This window comes from Chrysemys picta, chromosome 16 (assembly GCF_011386835.1).
Source record: "Chrysemys picta bellii isolate R12L10 chromosome 16, ASM1138683v2, whole genome shotgun sequence".
Lineage (NCBI taxonomy): Eukaryota > Metazoa > Chordata > Testudines > Emydidae > Chrysemys > Chrysemys picta.
The window spans coordinates 25,212,828-25,232,028 of NC_088806.1; the positions used below are offsets into that span (position 1 = coordinate 25,212,828).

The following is a 19,201-nucleotide window of genomic DNA, read 5'->3' on the forward strand; positions in this document are numbered from 1 at the left end:
TTGTCCAGCCTTCTCATTCCCTCCCCTCCTACCTGCTTATTCTCAGATTCTTTGACCGCCTGGTTCACATAGTTAAGGATCTGACGGCAGTGATCCGCTGCTTTCTTCACACTCTCCTTCTCCTCAGGCCGTTCTACAACAGGGCAAAGAAATAAAGACGTGGTGAGCACCAGGGGAGGGGTAAAAGGAGAATTAATTAAGAACATAACATAAGAATGGCCATCCTGGGTCAGACCAATGGACCATTTAGTCCAGTATCTAATGCAACACATCGGCCCCCCAAGATCAAAGAGGGAAGCTGGGCTTTGTAAAACATTCAATTAGCTTCATCGCTTCACAGATTAATGATGGAAATAGCTTCACGTCAGAGAGATCCAGGTTTGGATCACATTGGACACAGGTCCATGATACCGATCAAACAGTAGAGGCAGCATTCTATAACCTTCCCTGCCCAAAACAGGGACACACAGACTTTCCAGAAAGTTTCTCCACTTCATCAATTCCTGCCCAAAGGGAATTCTGAGCTGAGAGAGAAGTTTGCAAGAATTCCATTCTAGTTCCCAGAGAGGTTGGTCAGGGCAGGCTGAGAGTCGGGGGAAGAAACAGGAAAGAGATGCATTTTTTTCCCCATGTGCTGTCTAATGTTTAAAGAGACGGAGAAGCTGGCTCAGTGGTGAATGCATAACATCTGATACAACTACTCATACTTTGAAACTGTGAAAAAGTGATAGATTGTTAACGGCAAGTAAACATGACTAATTAGAGAGAGTAAAAGAAAAACTGCAGCTTCTAAGCTGCAGCCTTTTCTATAAAGGACAAACATTTTAAAAATAGGGAGGGGAAAAAAAAAATTCTGTGCAAACATGAAAGTAATACTATGGATCAGGTCTCACTGCAGCCAGCATCTGTTATTAAACCTTTGTTAAGAAGGGTGCACGTGGGATTACCACCAAGCTTTTGTGCAGTTTCCAGGCTGAGCTAGGTGAAAAATGGATTTTTCTGCTTGCTGACAATCAAAAAAAATTGTTCTGGGTCAAATCCAAAATGGATTTTTTTGGAAATTCTCTCTGAATCAGAGAAATGCAGGACTGGAAGGGACACTCACGGCATCCTCTAGTCCATCCCCCCATGCTGAGACAGGACCAAAGTAAACCTAGACCATCCCAACAGGTGTTTGTTTAACCTGTTCTTAAAAACCTCCAATGACGGGGATTCCACAACCTCTCTTGGAAGCCTGCTCCAGCCCTTAACTACCTTTACAGTTAAAGTTTTTCCTAATATCTAACTTGAATCTCCCTTGCTGTACACTCAACAGCTTACTTCTTGTCCTACCTTCAATGGACACAGAACAACTGATCACAGTCCTCTTTATAGAAGTCCTCAACATATTTGGTGACTATATAAGGTCCCCCCGTCAGTCTTATTTTCTCAAGACTAAACATGCCCAGTTTTTAACCTTTTCTCATAAGTCAGGTTTTCTAAACCTTTTATCATTTTTGTTGCTCTTCCGTGGACTTTTTCCAATTTGTCCATATCTTCCCTAAAGTGTGGTGCCCAGAACTGGACAATACTCCAGCGGAGATCTCACCAGTACCGATTAGAGCAGGACAATTACCTCATGTGTCTTACATGACACTCCTGCTAATATACTCCAGAATATTAGCCTTTTTTGTAACTGCATCACATTGGGGACTTATTCAATTGGTCATCTACTATAACCAAGATCCTTTTGAGCAGTACTACCACCTAGCCAGTTATTCCCCATTTTGTAGTGCTGCATTTGATTTTTCTTTCTTCGGTGAAGTAATTTCCATTTGTCTTTATTGAATTTCTCCTTGCAGATTTCAGATCTCTAATTTGTCAAGGTCTTTTTGAATTCTAATCCTGTTCTTCAAAGTGCTAGGAACCCCTCCCAGTTTGATGGCATCTGCAAATTTTATAGGCATACTCTCCACTCCATTAACCTACTCATTAATGAAAATAATGACTAGTACTGGACCCAGGATGGGACCCCAGTAGATACACCCTCCAGTTAGACAGCGAACCACTGATAACGACTCTGAATAGTCATAGAATCATAGGAGATTAGTGTTGGAAGAGACCTCAGGAGGTCATCTAGTCCAACCCCCAACTAAATCATCCCAGCCAGGGCTTTGTCAAGCTGGGCCTTAAAAACCTCTAAGGATGGAGATTCCGCCACCTCCTAGGTAACCCATTCCAGTGCTTCACCACACTCCTAGTGAAATAGTTTTTCCTAATATCCAATCTAGACCTCCCCCACTGCAACTTGAGACCATTGCTTCTTGTTCTAGTCTTTCAACCAGCTGTGCACCTACCTTGCAGTCATTTCATCTAGACCAAATTTCCCTAGTTTGCTTATGAAAATATCATGTGGGACTGGGTCAAAAGCCTTACTAAAATCAAGATACATCATATCTACAGTTTTGCCTCTATCCACTAGGCCAGCAACCCTGTCAGAAAGGTAATTGGGTTGGTTTGGCATGACTTGTTCTTCACAAATTCATCTTTCCAGGTATTGAAGTTAGGCTAACTCCCCGGGTCCTTTTTGTTCCTCTTTTAAAAAAGAAAGCGACTATATTTGCCCTTCTCCCGTTCTCTGGAACCTTACCCATCTCCATGAATTCTTCCAGAGAATTGCTACAGTTCCAAGATTGAGACAGCTAGTTCCGTAAGTATCCTTGGATGAGTTTCATCTGCCCAGCTAACCTGCAAAAATCTAATTACTCTAAATACTCTTTAACCTGTTCTTTCCCTATTTTGGCTTACATTCCTCCCTCTTGCCAATATTAGCTGGATTAAGTATCTGATAACAATTTATCTTTTTAGTGGAGACAAGAGAAAGCGGTATTAGAACACCTCAGGTAATTCTTGCTGTTGTCCCCTATTAACTCTCCTTCCCCACTAAGTGGACAACCTACATTTGCCTTCATTTTCTCCTGCTCATAATGTCCTTACAGAATCTCATTTTATTGCCTTCTCTGTTCCTTGCTAAGTGTAACTCATTTTGTTTCTTAGCCTTGCTGATTTTGCCCCTATATGTTTCTTCTAGTCTTTTGTACTCATCCGTAGCAATTTGTCCATTTCTCTACTTTTGTAGGATTCATTTTTGATTTTCAGGTCATTAAAGAGCTATTGATGGAGCCTTTTTGGCCTCTTACTAATCTTCCTATCTTTCCTTCGCATGGGGATAGTTTGCTGTTGTGCCTTTAGTCTTCTAAGAGATTCTCTCCTGAATTCATTTTTTCCCTTAGATTTTCTTCCCCTGGGACATGATCTACCAGTTCTTTGAGTTTGTTAGTCTGCTTTTTTGAAGTCCATTGTCCTTATTCTGCTGCTCTCCCTCCTTCTTTTCCTTACCATGATGCAATCTATCATTTCATGATTACTAGAACCCAAAGCGCCTTCAACCTTCAGATTCACAACCAATTCCTCTCTGTTAGTCAGGATCAAATTTAAAGTGGTCATCCCTTGGTTACTCCCTCCACCTTCTGAAACAAAAAGTTGTCCCCAATACATTCCAAGAACTTCCAGATTAATTTTCCAACATCATCTGTATAGTTCAAGTTCCCCATTACTACCAGATCTTGTGTTTTGGATATTTATATTTGTTCCAATTTGAAAAAATTAATTTAAATTTCAGGCATTTTGACAAAAGCAAAGAGGACAAGATTCACAAAACAGGGGAGGAGCAACTTCCTTATAACCAAGCATATCACTAGTGTCAGGCTACTCTCCTGGGATGTGGGAGACCTGGGTTCTGACTGATGTGGAGAAGGGATCTGAATTTGGATCTCTCACATCCTAGTAGAGTCCCTTAGCCACAGGGCTATGGGATATTCTGTAGGAGTCTTTCTTAATTCGTCCCACTGAAGATGTTCCATGTTGTATAAAAGAAAACAATAGTCATTGGAGCAGAGATTCAAACTGGATTCTCCCACATCCTGACTAGAGTGCTACAGTTATCACGCTAGAGAGTCCACTGCCCAAAACCAGAATGAAATTTTTCTAATCAAGCAGAAAGAAAAAAGGTTGTGTTTCAACACGACCATTTTGGTCACATTTTTTGGTTTGGTCGAAACTAGTTTCGGGTCAATCAAAACTGCATTTTAGTGACGTACAGGTGAGCAAGGTTCTGCTGTGCATATCAACATTACTACAACCCTCTGAAGATTTAAAGGGTGGTAAGAGTAGCAATATTAGATTCAAAGTCTATCAACATCCAGTGTGAAGAGAGAACCTCTAACATTCACACTATTTCCAGAACCTAGGTATTAACATGACAAATATATTAAAAATGCTTATGACAGAATGTTTAAGCTTGCAGGCATCAAACCTGTTTTGAACCTTATTTCCCAAGTGCATGCGCTTTTCTCATAGGGAGTGGATATTAGAAAAGGCATGAGAAAGGGTGGAGGACACATGCTGAGAACAGTCACTGACCCATGGCAGTGAACCGTCCATTATACATACATTTTTAAGAGTCAGATTTGTTTGGCAAAACCGCCAAGATGCGTGCACAAAGATAATGGCTCCCTCGTGGAGATGCTCTACCTGAGTACTTAGCGATATTATCCAGCAGAAGGGGGTACTTAGTCAGCCTCTGCATCTCAGTGGGAATGATATCTTTCAGCTGCAACCGGCGACACAGTGGATTGCTCTCAGCATCCTAAAATTGAACAGCGTAATAATGGCATTTGTCATTTTTATTAAGACTATAATTACCTGAACATGTACCATCTATTCATCATATAAATGTCTATTACTTCACATTTCCGGTAATTAAATACAAGACAAGAAATGCCTAGATTTATCACTCAGACTACACAGCCCAGTTTCATTTGCAATTACATATAAGAAAGGCTCATCACAAAAGCAATGGCTTCCTTCCCTCATTACTTCACACAGGCTGGTACCATCCATAATCAATCTCCGTCACTGCCATATAGGGAAGACATCAGCTTAGTCTTTCACACTACGTAGACACTACATTTTTCAAAATTACATCAGTCTTTGTATTACCAGAGTTCCCATCCAGTGGTAAGGCAGATAATGCTCTCCTCTTCAGATGGCACACATGCTGAGATCCTTCCCAGTGGGATAGGTATACCACATGTCTCTTGTGTTCAGGGCGCACACCCAACTGTTTACTGGGCCCTGCTGTGCTACACAGAACCCCTGTTCCCAATCGGGTATGTGCACAGTGTAACAGGTATGGGTATCTAAGTCCTGTAACTGAACATGCTTCTCTCTACCAACACATTATCTTTAATCCTCAACATTAAAGGTTCACCTGTCCAGAAGTGATTAACAGAGACAATCTGGTGTTGGAAATAATCCCAATCCAACAGCAATGTCAGATATAATCCTGCTAATTGTATTAACCTTATTTACAGCCCCCGGTTATCCTTCACTGACCATCATCCCAACTTGGGACCAGTTCCAATTTTTGAGTGAAACTCACCTGCACAAAGGTTTGGAAGCGAGAGTCTTTCTTCTGCCGTGATTTGATCACCTCTAGAGCAAAAGGCTGGTTACTACAAAAGGTGGCAGTTGCGTGTTTCAGGTTCTCCTCGCCTGCTCCACTGAACTGTGCCAAGAAACCCAGGAAGCCAAATTTAGACAGAGACTAACTGGGCACGTGAGCTCTGGCACATGCTGGAATTGCTCTCAGAAAGCAAAAAGCTGCCCAGACCCCCAAAATAGCCATGTTTACACCTCCTTGTCTCTAACGGATACAGACTGCCTTTAAGGCTTCTTCACCCCAACCCGCCGAGGAACCCTTTGCAGCTGAGAAGATCTCCGGTTAGGCCTGCTTTTACACAACCCACTTTTCACAATCACTTTCTTTCTATCAATACCAAAGGCAGAAGGTACTGCAAGGCACTGAGGTCACTGCTGACTCAGAAGAGGACACAATGCCATTGCTTTGTCCATCAAGCCATTGAGTCAAAAATCAGCCTTGGTGGAAGCAGGTACAACTACACCGATTTAAATAATGAGGGACGAATTGGACCTATTTTACTTTGCCATTGGCCTGTACATGCAAGTCCAGGGTTGTCTGTGAAACCATGTGGTTGGGCCATCCACTACAAGCTCCCGGGATTCAACATGTGATCTTATTGCCTGCCCCAAACTTCTGCAGTGAGATGGCAGGTTGAGTTGGGGGAAAAGAAAAAAAAATTAGCAGGGCTGATGACTGCAAGAGACTGTGCTGCAAACCCCTGTATCTGCTCTCCTTGGCACTCACCCTTGAGACAGCCTAGGGGTATGTCTTCACTAGCAACATTAAAGCGCTGTCGCGGCAGTGCTTTAACGTGGCTGTGTAGTCGCAGCACCAGCGCCGGGAGAGCGCTTTCCCAGTGCTGTAAAAAACCACTCCACAAGGGGAGTAGCTCCCAGTGCTGGGAGCGCGGCTCCCAGTGCTGGTGCACAGTCTACACGGCCACGTTACAGCGCTGAAACTTGCAGTGCTCAGGGGGTGTTTTTTCACACCCTGAGCGAGAAAGTTGCAGCGCTATAAAGTGGAAGTGTCGAAAAGGCCACAGATTCCCTGAAAATGCCTACTACTTGGAATGAATTCCTGTTTTGGGTTTGCCCATTCAGCTGAAAAATCTCAAGGGACTGCATTGGAATGGTGAAAAATGCCCAGCCTGCTGACATTCCAAGCCTTCCATCCACACACTTTAAAAGGTGACCTGCAAAGGAAAGGAACTTGTGCGCAATTTTTTGCTTCTTTACAATATACAGAGGAGACCCAAAAGGTTTGGGGCTTCCCTCCATCTGAAATATTAGGCCTACGTTGCCTTCTTTTGGCTAGAGGAACGGAGATTTGGTGGGATGAACACCTCACAAGAGACTGAAAGCTCAACAACTGAAAAGGGAAGGAGTTTTAGCCAAACTCGGAAACTCTAAATTAAACAGGTTTCACAAGACAGCAACAGAAAGTCTGACCCTCGGGATACAGGCATTTTTTGAAGGACTCAAACACTCCCAATTCCTTCCACTTGGGTCTGAGGAAACTCCCACTCCAATTGTCTAGTAGTTTTATGAATCCTCCAGCAGAAATACTTTATATTCTCAATATTTCCAAGGTAAAAATATAAGTAATCCGACCACCCAGCAAAAGCCATTCATTTTCTCTCTCACACACACACACACACCTACCTTTCTGTCCTTCACACATAATAAAGAAGCAAAAAAGGCAGACAAGTTTTCCCCGCTAAGGAGGTCACCTTTAAAGAAATGACTCACGTATTTATCTTTAACTGAATAAAAAGCACTCCACTAGATAAAGCACTCCGCAAAAACTCCATGTTGAGCTCCCTCCACCTTCTCACCATCCTGTGTCCCCACCTCCATATCAGCGCCACAGAAATAACCAATTTCAGATATTACGTTCTTGGTGGGTGCGAATTACACTGGTTTCCCTGGGGCTTTATTTACTATGGTTATTGGACTCTCACTTTCAGGAATATTTACATTTCTGAACAAAGAGAAAAAGAAATTCATCTTACCCAGGTTAGCAAGTCTTCCCCAATCTGATCAATAACAGAGGTCTCATTCCGTTTACGGACAGCTTTCATCTGATCATTCAAACCAGCTGGAGGGGGAAAAAGGCAAAAGAAGGGATAATTAATATGATCTAAATTGGTCATTTATTTCAAAATGCAAACAAACCAAAAAGGAGACTGGATTTGCAATAATCACCCGGCAAATTAAAGTGAAACTAGAGAAGTGCTAGATGGTAGGCTAATATTGATAAACAGGAATCATTAATAAGAATGAACAATAACCACCCACTCCAAGAATTTTCCCAACATTACTTTGTCTACTTCACAAGGAGGAGAGGGTTAATGCTATTCTAATTTTAAAATGTGGGGAAACAGACACAGTAAGGTTACAGCGAGTGGCTTGCCCAAAATCGGTGATACAGCTGGAATCCTAAATAACAGTCCCTTGCTCTAACCACTAGGAAACCCTGCTTTTCAGAAGCATCAGCATCCAAATATATATTGCTCCTTTTAGTAGCCCTCTGCCTATTATCCTCCTGGGCAGCACCTGTCTGGTTAGTTTTTTCGCACGTGCCTATGAGTATTCATCTCAGTATTGCTCTGTTTATGAAAAAGGGAGCGTACATCACCTCAAGACAGCTTGGGGATGTGGACGAGAACAAGAGTATCTGGCACCTTGGCAACAGATATGCTTGCAAACCAAGTGTGAAATGATTGCGTGCACGTAATTCAAGTGCTGTGTGTGGATGCTCACTATGTGCCGATATACTTATACATGCTTGCTGATGCAAGTATGCATATCTCAGATGTGTGCATCCATCACTGCTGTCGTGAGGCTAGCAGAGCTGAAAGGTGCCTCATCTGCCCTTACTGTGGAGCAGAAGGATATCCTCCAGGTTTGAAAAGATTTTGCGCAGGTCAGAGGGGGTCAGGATGCCTTCACGGAGTACACGCTGGTAGAAGACCTGATGCAGCACCTTCAGCGTGCGGACGTGAGCTCGCTCAGTGTAGAACAGCTCTGAAGAGGAAGAAGAGAAATACGGGATTATTACTCATTTAACGCAGGAACAGTGTGTGGATTCCAACATTGTCCATAGCAGGAAGCCAGAATCTGCCAGCAATTGAGTTACTTAATAAATTAAGCAATTTAGAGAGCACGTATTAACTCTGGGGTCAGGAACCTGAATCTGCAAAAATCTCTCCCCTCATCGGTGCCGTCCTTGCTGGCCCAGATTCTGGTGTACTAAGAAATCAGAAACCATGCTCCGTTACCCTAGATACAGGAACGTGCAAGGAAGCAAACTTGTTACTGAATTAACCATCTACTTGGGGTAAATTTTAACACCTATCAGCTCACTCAGTCACACACAGAGCTCTGTAGACTTGTATGATTTGAGATCAAGGTGAAGTCTCCATGAGCGTGCTGGGATAGGAGCCATTCTCTTAGATCCTGCTTTTTCCAGCAAGCAGTATATAGTCCTCTCTGCCTCTTTACTCCTCCAAGCATGCTGTAAGCTGGTCCTTGTTTTGCCATATAAAATTGCTTGCTCTGCTTTGGGACTGAGCCAGTCTAGCATCTCTGCATGTTACCTACTGATAGATCAACTCTATACCAGCAGTTTGCACCTGCTTGAAGTTTGAAGGTTCCAGGAGTTGGTGGGTCAGCAAAGAGACACCCGTGAACTCACCATTAATCACTTCCTGGCGTTTGATTTCGTGGGGTTTCAGCCCCAGCAGCACCTCTTGGCTCACCAGCTGCTGCCAGTTGGGAGGATCAGTCTCAGTGTCAAAATCAAACAGCTCATCCTCGCTCTGAATATCCCCAAAGCCCACACTGTCCATCCTGAAGAGAGAGAACACGCCAGTCAGACGCCTTCTGATTCAAGCACCGACACAGGGAAGAAAACGGCAAAGTGGAGGCGGGGGGGGAGAAACAGTTGTAAAATGTTAAGAAATACTCAGGGAAGCTGCCAGAAGCCTTCTGGTTACAGATGCAGTTTGGTACTTAGCCCTTTTACAGAGACCTTTATCTAAGGCTTAGCGTTCACTCTTACAACACCCTCTGCATTGAGTATTATAATCCCCATTTTACGACATGGCTACACAGAGGTGAAGTCATTTGCTCAAGGTTACATAGTAAGACAGCAGAAGGGGGATGGGGGGGGAGGAAAATCATCTCTTCCCTCCATCTGCAGATACTACCACAAAGATTTAGGGCTTGTCTACATTGGCAAGTTTCTAAACAGAAAAGCAGCTTTTTGCGCTCAAACTGCAGATGTGTACATGGTGCCGAGCCACTTTGTGCACAGAAACTTCCCAGTTGCAGCGCTGCAAAAAACACACCACACACCCCAGCTCAATGAGAGTCATAAGGCTATTTGTGCAGAGGCTCCAGCGCTCTATGGCCAGTGTAGACACTTGATTGCTTTCTGTGCTGTAATTTGGCCTTCAGAGCTGTCCCATAATGCCTCAAGTGACCGCTCTGCTCATTGTTTTTAACTTGGCTGCCTGGAGACATGCGCCCCTCCCCTTTCAATGTGGAATGCTCATGCTGTTGAACACAGAGGCAGGTGGGCATGTGTGTGCACGAGAGAAAGACGGGGGCTGATGTCGGGGTTTCCCCCTCCCCCTGCCTCAGGACTGGTTGCTTCCTGACGCTGTCTGAACTTACAAGACAGCATGCTGACAAACTCTGTCCCCCAAAACACAGTCTCTCCCCTCCATACACCCACACCCTCCCTGTCACACACTTTCCCCCACACACTGCAGGTGAAAAGCAGCTGGCAATGTAGTAGGCAGGGTCGGCTTTAGCTTTTTTACTGGCCCAAGCAAAAAAAAAGGGGGGGGGGGGCTGGAATGTGCCGCCCCTTTCAATGGGCCGCCCCAGGGACGTTCTTCCTCGTCTGGTGCCTGGAGCCGGCCCTGGTAGTAGGATGCCCATGGAACAATTGGATTGGGAAACCTGTATCATGTGACGCTGTGCTTGCCCCATGGGGCATTGCAAACCCCTCTCAAAGCACCTGGCGGCCAGTTGCACAATGGAATAGCTATCACAATGCACTGCTTTCTTTGCCGTTGCAAGAGCTGCTAATGTGGATGCGCTCCAGCGTCACAAGGAACGCGGTGTGAACAGGCAACAGCGTTTTAATAAAAGTGGTATAACTTGTGGCGCAGAAACTTGCCAGTGTAGACATACCCGTAGGAACAGAACCCAGTATTCTTAACTCCCGATCCAACCATTATAAGCAGTGGTAACAATAATTAGTGCTTTTCATCCAGACATCACACAGCGCTTCACAACGTGGGTATTAATAACCCCACTACCCAGTACTATTATCTAGGACGGTCATTGAAGCTATTTTGAACAGGGACAGATTACAAATATCACTGAGCTCTACTTTATAAGAATGTGGCCTGGTGGACAGCACACTTGACTGGCACTCAGGAGACCTGGGTTCAAAGCCCAGGTCTGCCACTGGCCTGCTAAGTGCACCTGGTCAAGTCATTTCATTTCTCCATACTTCAGTCACCACCCTGTGGGAAATGGGGATAACTATGCTGACCTCCTTTGTAAAGTGCTACATCAGGTATTACCATAAAGTAAAGTAACGTCTTTAGTTCCACTAGTTCACAGCCATACTCACTTTCGGAAAGGTTTTGGTGTTCCCAAGTCAGCTAATCTAAACAAAAAACACAACACATTACAGGATTAACTTGAGTAATGGGATTTCATTCCATTCAGCGGAGCTCCAGAGTGAAATCTTAAGGACTGGTTTGTGTCTCTAGCCAAACTTGACATTCTAGCCCTGGTGCTGAAGAGAGAGTCTTCTAGTACAATTATAGTGGGAGGAAACTCAAGTTTCTCCCCCCCTTCTCCCCTCACCCCGCCCCGAATAAATGTTCAAAATAGGCCATGCTGCCAATGTTGTTCTATAGACCCAATATAATTGCTACACCCTTCCCAGCTCCAAATAACCTGTGCCCATAAATACCTATCAAGTTCTCCTTCCTCCTCTTGCAGCTGGTCCAGCGGAGGGGATGGGAAATCAAAGATGGTGTTAGGTGTGCGGGGCGTGCCATCCATAGAGTCACTAGGAGGTGGAGCATCTCCAGACTGCTTGGGGCCTGAAAAAGAGAACGGTCAAGGGTTTCCAGGAAAGATCAAAACACAAAACTAGTGTTCAGAGCTCTCTTGGAAGCTGAGGGGGGACAAAAATAAAATAAACCCAACAATTCCTGATCGTCGAAAGAAAGAATCCTTAACAGAGAAGCATTTAACATTGCATTCATCTGTTTTTGCAGGGCTGGGCACTTGGGCACTGAAGTTGGGGCTATTTCTTCCTCAGGATGATCAAACAATACAGAATTTGGAAGCCACATTCAAGGACCCAGTGACATAACTCAGCACAGATCACTGAACACGAAGAGTCAGCATCTAAGGGCCTCAATGTTAGTAACATGCTCTTACAATGGGATGGCAATTTGCACATCCTGTCCGCAATACAGCCTTTAACCCTCCCCACTCCAGCATCCTCTCACCTGTCTCGCTGTCCTTGCTTCCCTCCGGGGAGGTAAAGGGCCCCATAGCTAAAGGAGACATAGGATTGGCAGGAGGGCATGTAGTGTCTGTACCATCACTGGAGGACCCACTCTGGCGCATCTTGACCAAGTCTGGCGGCTCTGGACTAACTGAAGAGGCTGAGGATAAGTGCTTTGGATGGCGCTGCTTCTGAATTTCCATGGCCCTGCCAACTGAACAGAGACAGACCAGACAGAGATTGCTGGAGGCCTTCCTGTCTCCAGAAACCCTCAGAGAGATTTCAACAAATAATTTCATTAGCTTGCTTTGTTTTTTTTAAAATCACATCTCAAACCCAATGAGTCTCCAGTTAACGAATGGTTACTCAAGCTCTGATACGAGGATGTTGTTCAGAGGGTTTCTTTAGCTGACATCTAAAGTACTCTGTGCATTGTGGAGGTCACCTAAACAGATTTTAAGTCTCATTGGGACATAGGGTGACGATGGGTGCAGAGACCAACTGATTTTTCAGACAGACAATTAGTAAGCAGAACGCACATTCCACAGTCCAACATACTTGCACTGCTGTCATGGCGACTTGGTCTCCGTGGTGGTCCCAGGATACTGGGGAAGCCTCTCCTCTTCACTTTTTCCTCCCCTTCTTTCTCTTTCTTTATACTTTGCTGTGGTTAATCCGCAACCAAAGAAAAACCAAATGAGTAACTCATTTCTTCGGGAGTCAGTTATAACTATACCTGCTACTACCTCAGAATCCTAGAAGTTCAAGATGGTCGAGACCTATTCACACCAGTTGGTCTATCCCTATCCCTCTCTGTCAGCGCAGGACAGTTCACAACAGTATTTCGATTTCCAGCAGAGAGGAGTGGTTTCTAAGGGTCATTTCCTTACCCAGAGCTTTTATAGGACTCGAAGTATGAGAAGAGGGTGACCAGGAGTCAGGCAGCCAAATGAGAGAGGAACAAAGCTAATGTGTCAAAACATAGGCTCTTAAATCCATCTTTAGACACCTGACACACTGGAGTGTGGAGCAGCCCCAGCTCCCACTGAAGTCAATGGAGGCTGCAGACACTCAGCACCACTGGAAGTCATGGCCACTTATATTTAGGCGCTTAAGTATGGAGTCTTACTTGAGGCACTCACGTTTGAGAAGGTTGGCCACAGACTCCGGATGTGCCACTCTTACCTTTATCTTTGGCAGGAAACCAATACGTCCACGTTTCTGCTCCAGGCTCCGGGGCTCCTTGACTTTCACACCCAAATATTTCATGTAGGTGAGAATCACATACTGCATGGTTGAACTGCAAGACAGATGAAAGAGAGAGAGGGCAACTGGTAAAAACTGAGTTTGGCAAGCCTCTTAATTAACAAGTTGGCATACAGAGGTTAACAACTGATTTTCTAATTAAAATCCTTCTCTGGCATTGGGGCACCAATTCCTTTTGATGTGACAGTCACAAGAGACCAGAAAACACCTTGCCCATCATAGAACCTGTCCTCTTGCAAGTGCAAAATATAGTCGCAGATACCTGCTGACTGATACATCCTCTGTAGCAGTGGTTCTCAACCAGGGGTACCCGTACCCCTCAGTGTACTTAGACATCTTCCAGGGGGTACATCAGCTCATCTAGATATTTGCCTAGTTTTACAACAGGCTACATAAAAAGCTCTAGTGAAGTCAGTACAAACTAAAATTTCATACAGATAATGGATTGATTGTACTATACACCAAAATGTAAGTACAATATATATATTCCAATTGATCTATTTTATAAATATATGGTGGTAATGAGAATGCAAGCAATTTTTCAGTAATAGCATGCTGTGATATTTTTGTATCTGTATGTCAGATTTTGAATGCAAGTAGTTTTTAAGTGAGGTGAAATTTGGAGGCAACGTCAAGACAAATCAGATTGCTACAAGGTGTACCATAGTCTGGAAAGGTTCAGAACCACTGCTCTGTAACATCTAGGCAATTATTCAGAAAATGTTTCCAGAAGTTCTAGAACAGTAAACATACTAGTAATACCACAATGCAGCTAAGTCTCAGCTGCAGTAAAACTTGCCCCGATACAGTAAGGCTCCATCCAGACTGATCTCCGACGGAGAGCACATCTAGAAAATGAAGTTTGCTGCTACAGCCAGCAGAGGGCTATCTTGTCCTGCTCAGCAAAAGTCATACATGGAGCCAAGCGACAGCACTTAGGTGAGGTGATCTTAGTCCACATGCAAACTCCACAAAACTGGTACATTACCTCTTGTCCTCTTCCAGAGGCTGAGAAGTCATCCTGAAAATGAGAGAGACAGTTTAAAGAACACAAACCAATCCCAAGCAAAAACACTCACAGTCAAAACAATCCAGCACGACAGCACCTATTTATATAGTGCCTCCTCCTTGAATCCTAACAAATCCCAGCCAAACTCCATAGGGAGAAGCCAGCAGCTCTTCTAAAAATCAATTCTGAGGCTGCAAGTTTCTTTGAGCCAACTAAAAAAAATTCTGGGTCTGACACTCGAGAGGCCAAGAACAGAAACCCTGGAGCTGCTATTTAATATGTATTCCAGGAATAAGCAATTCCACTGCAGACTATCTGGGGATATTTGCTCTGGATTCATTCTCGGATGGCCACCATTATACTGATGGGTAATCCAACAGCTGCCAGAAGCAAACTAGGGAGGAGGGGAAAGGTGATGACCCTGAATTGTTTTCAGTTCTCAACTCCTTTGCTTTGCTCTCATCAAGCCTTGAGTGGATAGAAGACAGTCTGCATGTTACCCCCACATTCACACACGCTGCTACTTACAACACCTCCTCAATTTTGATAATTATCTGCTCCGCACACGCTCGCTCTCTCTCCAACGTGATCCGGTCACGGACACGTTCTGCATCCAGCTTGGTCAGTTCATTTTCGGCCAGCGTCAATCCCATGCTACGCTTCTGTCTAAATAAGGAGAAAAAATAACCCCATGAAATAACATACCTGGGTGATGTGAACAAATGGCCTCCCAGCATTCAGAATGCTAGATAGTTCCAGTCCCATCTCTCCTACCAAAATGTTACATGGCCTTGGGAAAGTCACTTCACCTCTGTGCATCATTGGCCCAAGCAGTAAAGCAGAGCCCATACCACTTCACGGAGCAAGGAGGCTTCACAAACTGCAAATACAGCTTCAGAAACTGTAGCCTCTTCTGAGGTCAAGGGAGGCAGCCAGACTGCTGTACAATAAGCTGTGCCCCACATAGGAAGAGGCGGAGACGGGCAATAATGGCCAAGGAAGAGAGGAAGTCTGATCTGAGCACTGTGCACTCAGTGTCTGTGCCAATACAGAAGCCATTTGAAGAGCCCAGGGCTGTCCTTCCAAGCAATCACAGATTACCATGCAATTGCTCTGACCACACACAGCAGAGGAGCAAGTGAGCTCCAAAATTCTAGAGTATCCCCACAGTGACTTGCTAACATGAAGGATTCATCTAGGCCAAAGACGAATTACCAAGTCCTGGAAGTTTGAACTTCCCTCCATATTAACAGAATGTTAACTCTGAGCAGGGATGAAGTTTAGTGCTCAGTACAAACTGCAGTAAAAAGAGTCTACATACCTGAAATCTTCCAGATGCCTCTGGACATCTGGATAGACTTTATCTTGCATAGTTTGGATATAATGGCGGTGCAATTCCTCTGGAATGAGTTCTGGCCTTCTTTTTTCTGCCGGTGAAGGGAGGAAGAAGAGGCGGGGTTTCACTTTAGAACACTGTATTACAATAGTTACTCTGTATTAGGAAAAAGCCATCCACATGAGCTCTTCAGTCTACGTAGCAGTGACCTTTTACCTCCTGCTGTCTGCCACGTGAAAGTGCATTAAGCGCCAACAGCATTGGCTATACCCAATATCACACTAAACAAATACAAGATGTAGGTGCCCACGCCTCCCATCTAGCCATATACCAGAGCGTATAGAATGTTCTTCCCAATCAAACACCAACACGACCACCTACCTGTCTCTCCAAGTTTGACATGCAACACTGTCTAGGTATCAAACACACACCTGAAGACATACCCCCAGAGAGATTTCTTTAAGAGATCCATTAGGACTGTCTCAAACAGTAGGATCTATGCCAACGGACACTCAGTATAAAAGGACCTTACCTAGATCAATAGATATTTCATCTGGAACTGGAACCTTCAGATTCTGAAAAAGGAAAACAAATATAAGAGTGAGACCATACGTGACAGGCTCTTCTCTCCCCATAGGCTGATCAAATCGGAGCACTTGCAGGAGTCACAAAGGCAATTCCCTCTGCTCAGGACGTATAGATTCTAAGGCCAGAAGGGACCATTGTGAACCCCTAGTCTGAACTCCTGTATAACACAGTCCAGAGAGTTTCCCCAAAATAATTCCTACAACTGATATTTTAGATAGCATTGCACTGTTACTAGGTGCATCATGGAAGTGGTTTCACCTTCCTCCAAGGCATGTGGTACAGACCCCTGCTTCAGGCAGGATATCAGATGAGCCTGTCCATGGGTCTTATCCATTATGGAAAAAATAGAGGCTCCTCGTCTTTGTAAAACAGATGCTAATGTGGGAATTTTGTGCAACTGTCGCATCAATTTAAGCGGCAGAATCCAACTCTACAGCAACGGATGACTGCCCCGGGTTATCTTGGATGTCAAACTCATTCCACTTCCTATCAAAGAACATGCTGCTCGCAAATCAGGGGGTTTCCAGAGTCCTGAGGTTGTGGCCAGCTTTATTCTCTTACTTTCAGTGCTAAGATTTTAACAAGGAACTACAGTAGTTACAGGAGACATATGGAAGAAGTGCCCCTGCCTGCGTACAGCTTTGGTGGGGGGAAGGTTAGAAAACCAGGACTAACTTGATTTTTTTTTTTTTTTAATTACATTTGAAAAATCTTACTTCCGTTTTCAGATTTCTGAGCATTGGTGGCAATGCTATGACAGCACAGTCAATCCAGCCATTGAGTCGTTTCAGTTTACTCAACTATAAATAATGATCATACATTTTAAACTCGGCAGAAGTAAATCTCAACCTGATAGACCACAAATGATAAAGAACAGGGAAGCCATATATAATGTATAATGGCTGCGAGCAATAGATGAAACACTATGTAAACCCCCAGAAGTTTGAGGCACTGGAGAGAAGGCTGTATCAGCTTTAATCCATAGCAACAAAGAGCACGTGCACAGTACATTTCTGTAGTGCTTTTCATTGTGAAGCTCTAGTTACACACACACACACACACACACACACACACACACAGCGCCAGTGAAATGCAGCACCTGTAGGTTGGAAATCACCAAATAACTGGAGTGCAGAATACTTTACAATATGCGCAGAGTGGGGACTGAAGGGAGTTCTGGCCTACTCTTATGAAACCGGTCATGTGATCTTTCAGGAAGAGAGACAGTATTCTGGTATTTAAGACCCCCACAGACAACAGCTTTTACCCCAGAAAACAGAAGGCTAGGTCTACCCGGCCTGGATACGAACGAAGGTTCCACAGTGCCTATAGCATTTCTAAGAGCTCTCCAGCACATCAGAATGAGTAAGGTAAAATCAGTTCCTTCAGAGTGGTTGCAGGGGGAGACAAAAGGGCACACTTGTCTTGGAACCTACCGCAGCTCGGTCCAGGAAGAACTGGTTAAACTCAAGGAAGACACGACGAGTCTCTTTGGAGTTGGTCTGTTTGTACAAGTCCGTGTAAAGATAGCAGAGCTGGAGGAAAGAGAGAGAGAGAGTGAATTTCTACCTGTGAATTTCCCCCCAAATGTTCAGAGGAGATAAGCCTCTCAAAACTCCAGTTACTGGCGAAGAACTTGTAACATGGCTGTGCTGAAGAGATGAATCAATACTTTTAGAGGCCATTTTATTTATCTGACATTTCCCTTCATTTATTCAAAAGCTTGACACACGCGTGAGAGGTGAACCTTCACACGAAGAGAGCTTCATTTTTCTCACTGCCAAAGCAGCTGCACTATCCAGGATTATGTTGCTTAAAAGAGAGGTGACTCCAGACCACTCAGGCCAACCCCGTAAATCTGGCCCAGCAGAACCATTCCAGAGTGACATCTTACCAGCGTTGCTGGGTCAAACTGGGACACCACATGATGCAGGAACACAGCCAGGTGAGCCGGGCGAGATTTCAGCAGCTCGATGTTCTGGAAACAGCTGCATTGCCCATTAATCTGTAAAGACACAGACAGTCCATTTCAATTGCACACAAAGGCCTGTGAGAAACCTGGAAGGCTTCTTCCCAGTCGAATGGCTTCTCCTTTCTTTGGTAAGCAACAGAGCAGAACCAGCCTAACTCCACGACTCATGGACTGCCATTCTAGCCCTTCAGGAACAGCTCAGCATCAGCCCACTTCCTGGTCTTTTCCATACAGTTTAGTACTTGAAAACACTTTCACACAAGACATAATGGAACAGAATCAAGAGCAAATTACTATTAAAACCCTTCAGTACAAAGGTATTAGAAGAGATCACTGCTGAAGCAACACTGCAGCTTACAAAAAGCCAATTAAAGCTAGGCAATACAATAAAGCAGATTAATTTCTGGTGAGGTTAAAGTTATGGGGAAAAAGACAGGATAACAAAAATCACAGACTATTTTAGCGCAAACTCTGAAAGTGCCATTTGCCGTTAGTTAGGGCCAACAGTGACAATGAATCCTCTCTTTTCTCTCTCTTTCTTTTTTTTTTATTAAAGTTTACTAGACAAGAACTGTCTGCTAACAATATGGCATGACGTGGTCATAACAGAAGCATAAGGAAAGTGTTTAGATGCAGCTGTGTCCCATCCCAAAGAAATGGCTTTGTGACAGAGAAGAGCGATACCCACCTGCTCCTGTTCAGTGTCAAAGTCGTCATCCTCTGCTCCGATGATCTGAGGTGCCATGCGGGAGGAGGGACTCCCAATACTGGATTGAGAATCCTGAGGTGTTGAGAGAGAAAAAAAATGCAGAGAGCGGTTAATGTCTCAGGGAAGGTTTCTCTTTGGCAACCACCTATAAGGAGATTATGACAGTTTCATTTTTAAACAGTCACTCTTTTGAAACTCAGTCTGGTCTTTAGACCAAACAGCCCGAGTTTAAACTGACCCAGGCCTTCTTT

The 19,201-nt window shown here is 44.3% G+C and overlaps 1 protein-coding gene across 11 annotated transcripts in view; it reads right to left on the reverse strand.

Annotated features, from left to right (window-relative positions):
- Positions 1-19,201, reverse strand: part of ARHGEF12 (Rho guanine nucleotide exchange factor 12) — a 99,166-nt gene that overhangs the window by 20,052 nt on the left and 59,913 nt on the right. For 7 of the 11 annotated variants that reach the window (XM_042851887.2, XM_042851889.2, XM_042851891.2 and 4 more), the window contains 18 exons: positions 18,930-19,022; positions 18,164-18,274; positions 17,706-17,804; positions 16,214-16,256; positions 15,667-15,772; positions 14,874-15,011; positions 14,325-14,357; positions 13,256-13,370; positions 12,629-12,734; positions 12,072-12,284; positions 11,525-11,657; positions 11,177-11,212; positions 9,221-9,408; positions 8,404-8,550; positions 7,536-7,621; positions 5,483-5,608; positions 4,573-4,687; positions 33-133 (listed from right to left, as the gene is read on the reverse strand). In XM_042851887.2, coding sequence (XP_042707821.2) covers positions 33-133; positions 4,573-4,687; positions 5,483-5,608; positions 7,536-7,621; positions 8,404-8,550; positions 9,221-9,408; positions 11,177-11,212; positions 11,525-11,657; positions 12,072-12,284; positions 12,629-12,734; positions 13,256-13,370; positions 14,325-14,357; positions 14,874-15,011; positions 15,667-15,772; positions 16,214-16,256; positions 17,706-17,804; positions 18,164-18,274; positions 18,930-19,022 — 1,989 coding nt within the window. The remainder of the gene's footprint in view (positions 1-32; positions 134-4,572; positions 4,688-5,482; positions 5,609-7,535; positions 7,622-8,403; positions 8,551-9,220; positions 9,409-11,176; positions 11,213-11,524; positions 11,658-12,071; positions 12,285-12,628; positions 12,735-13,255; positions 13,371-14,324; positions 14,358-14,873; positions 15,012-15,666; positions 15,773-16,213; positions 16,257-17,705; positions 17,805-18,163; positions 18,275-18,929; positions 19,023-19,201) is intronic. The other 4 variants (XM_008164532.4, XM_008164533.4, XM_065569013.1 and 1 more) reach the window with 2 other exon arrangements.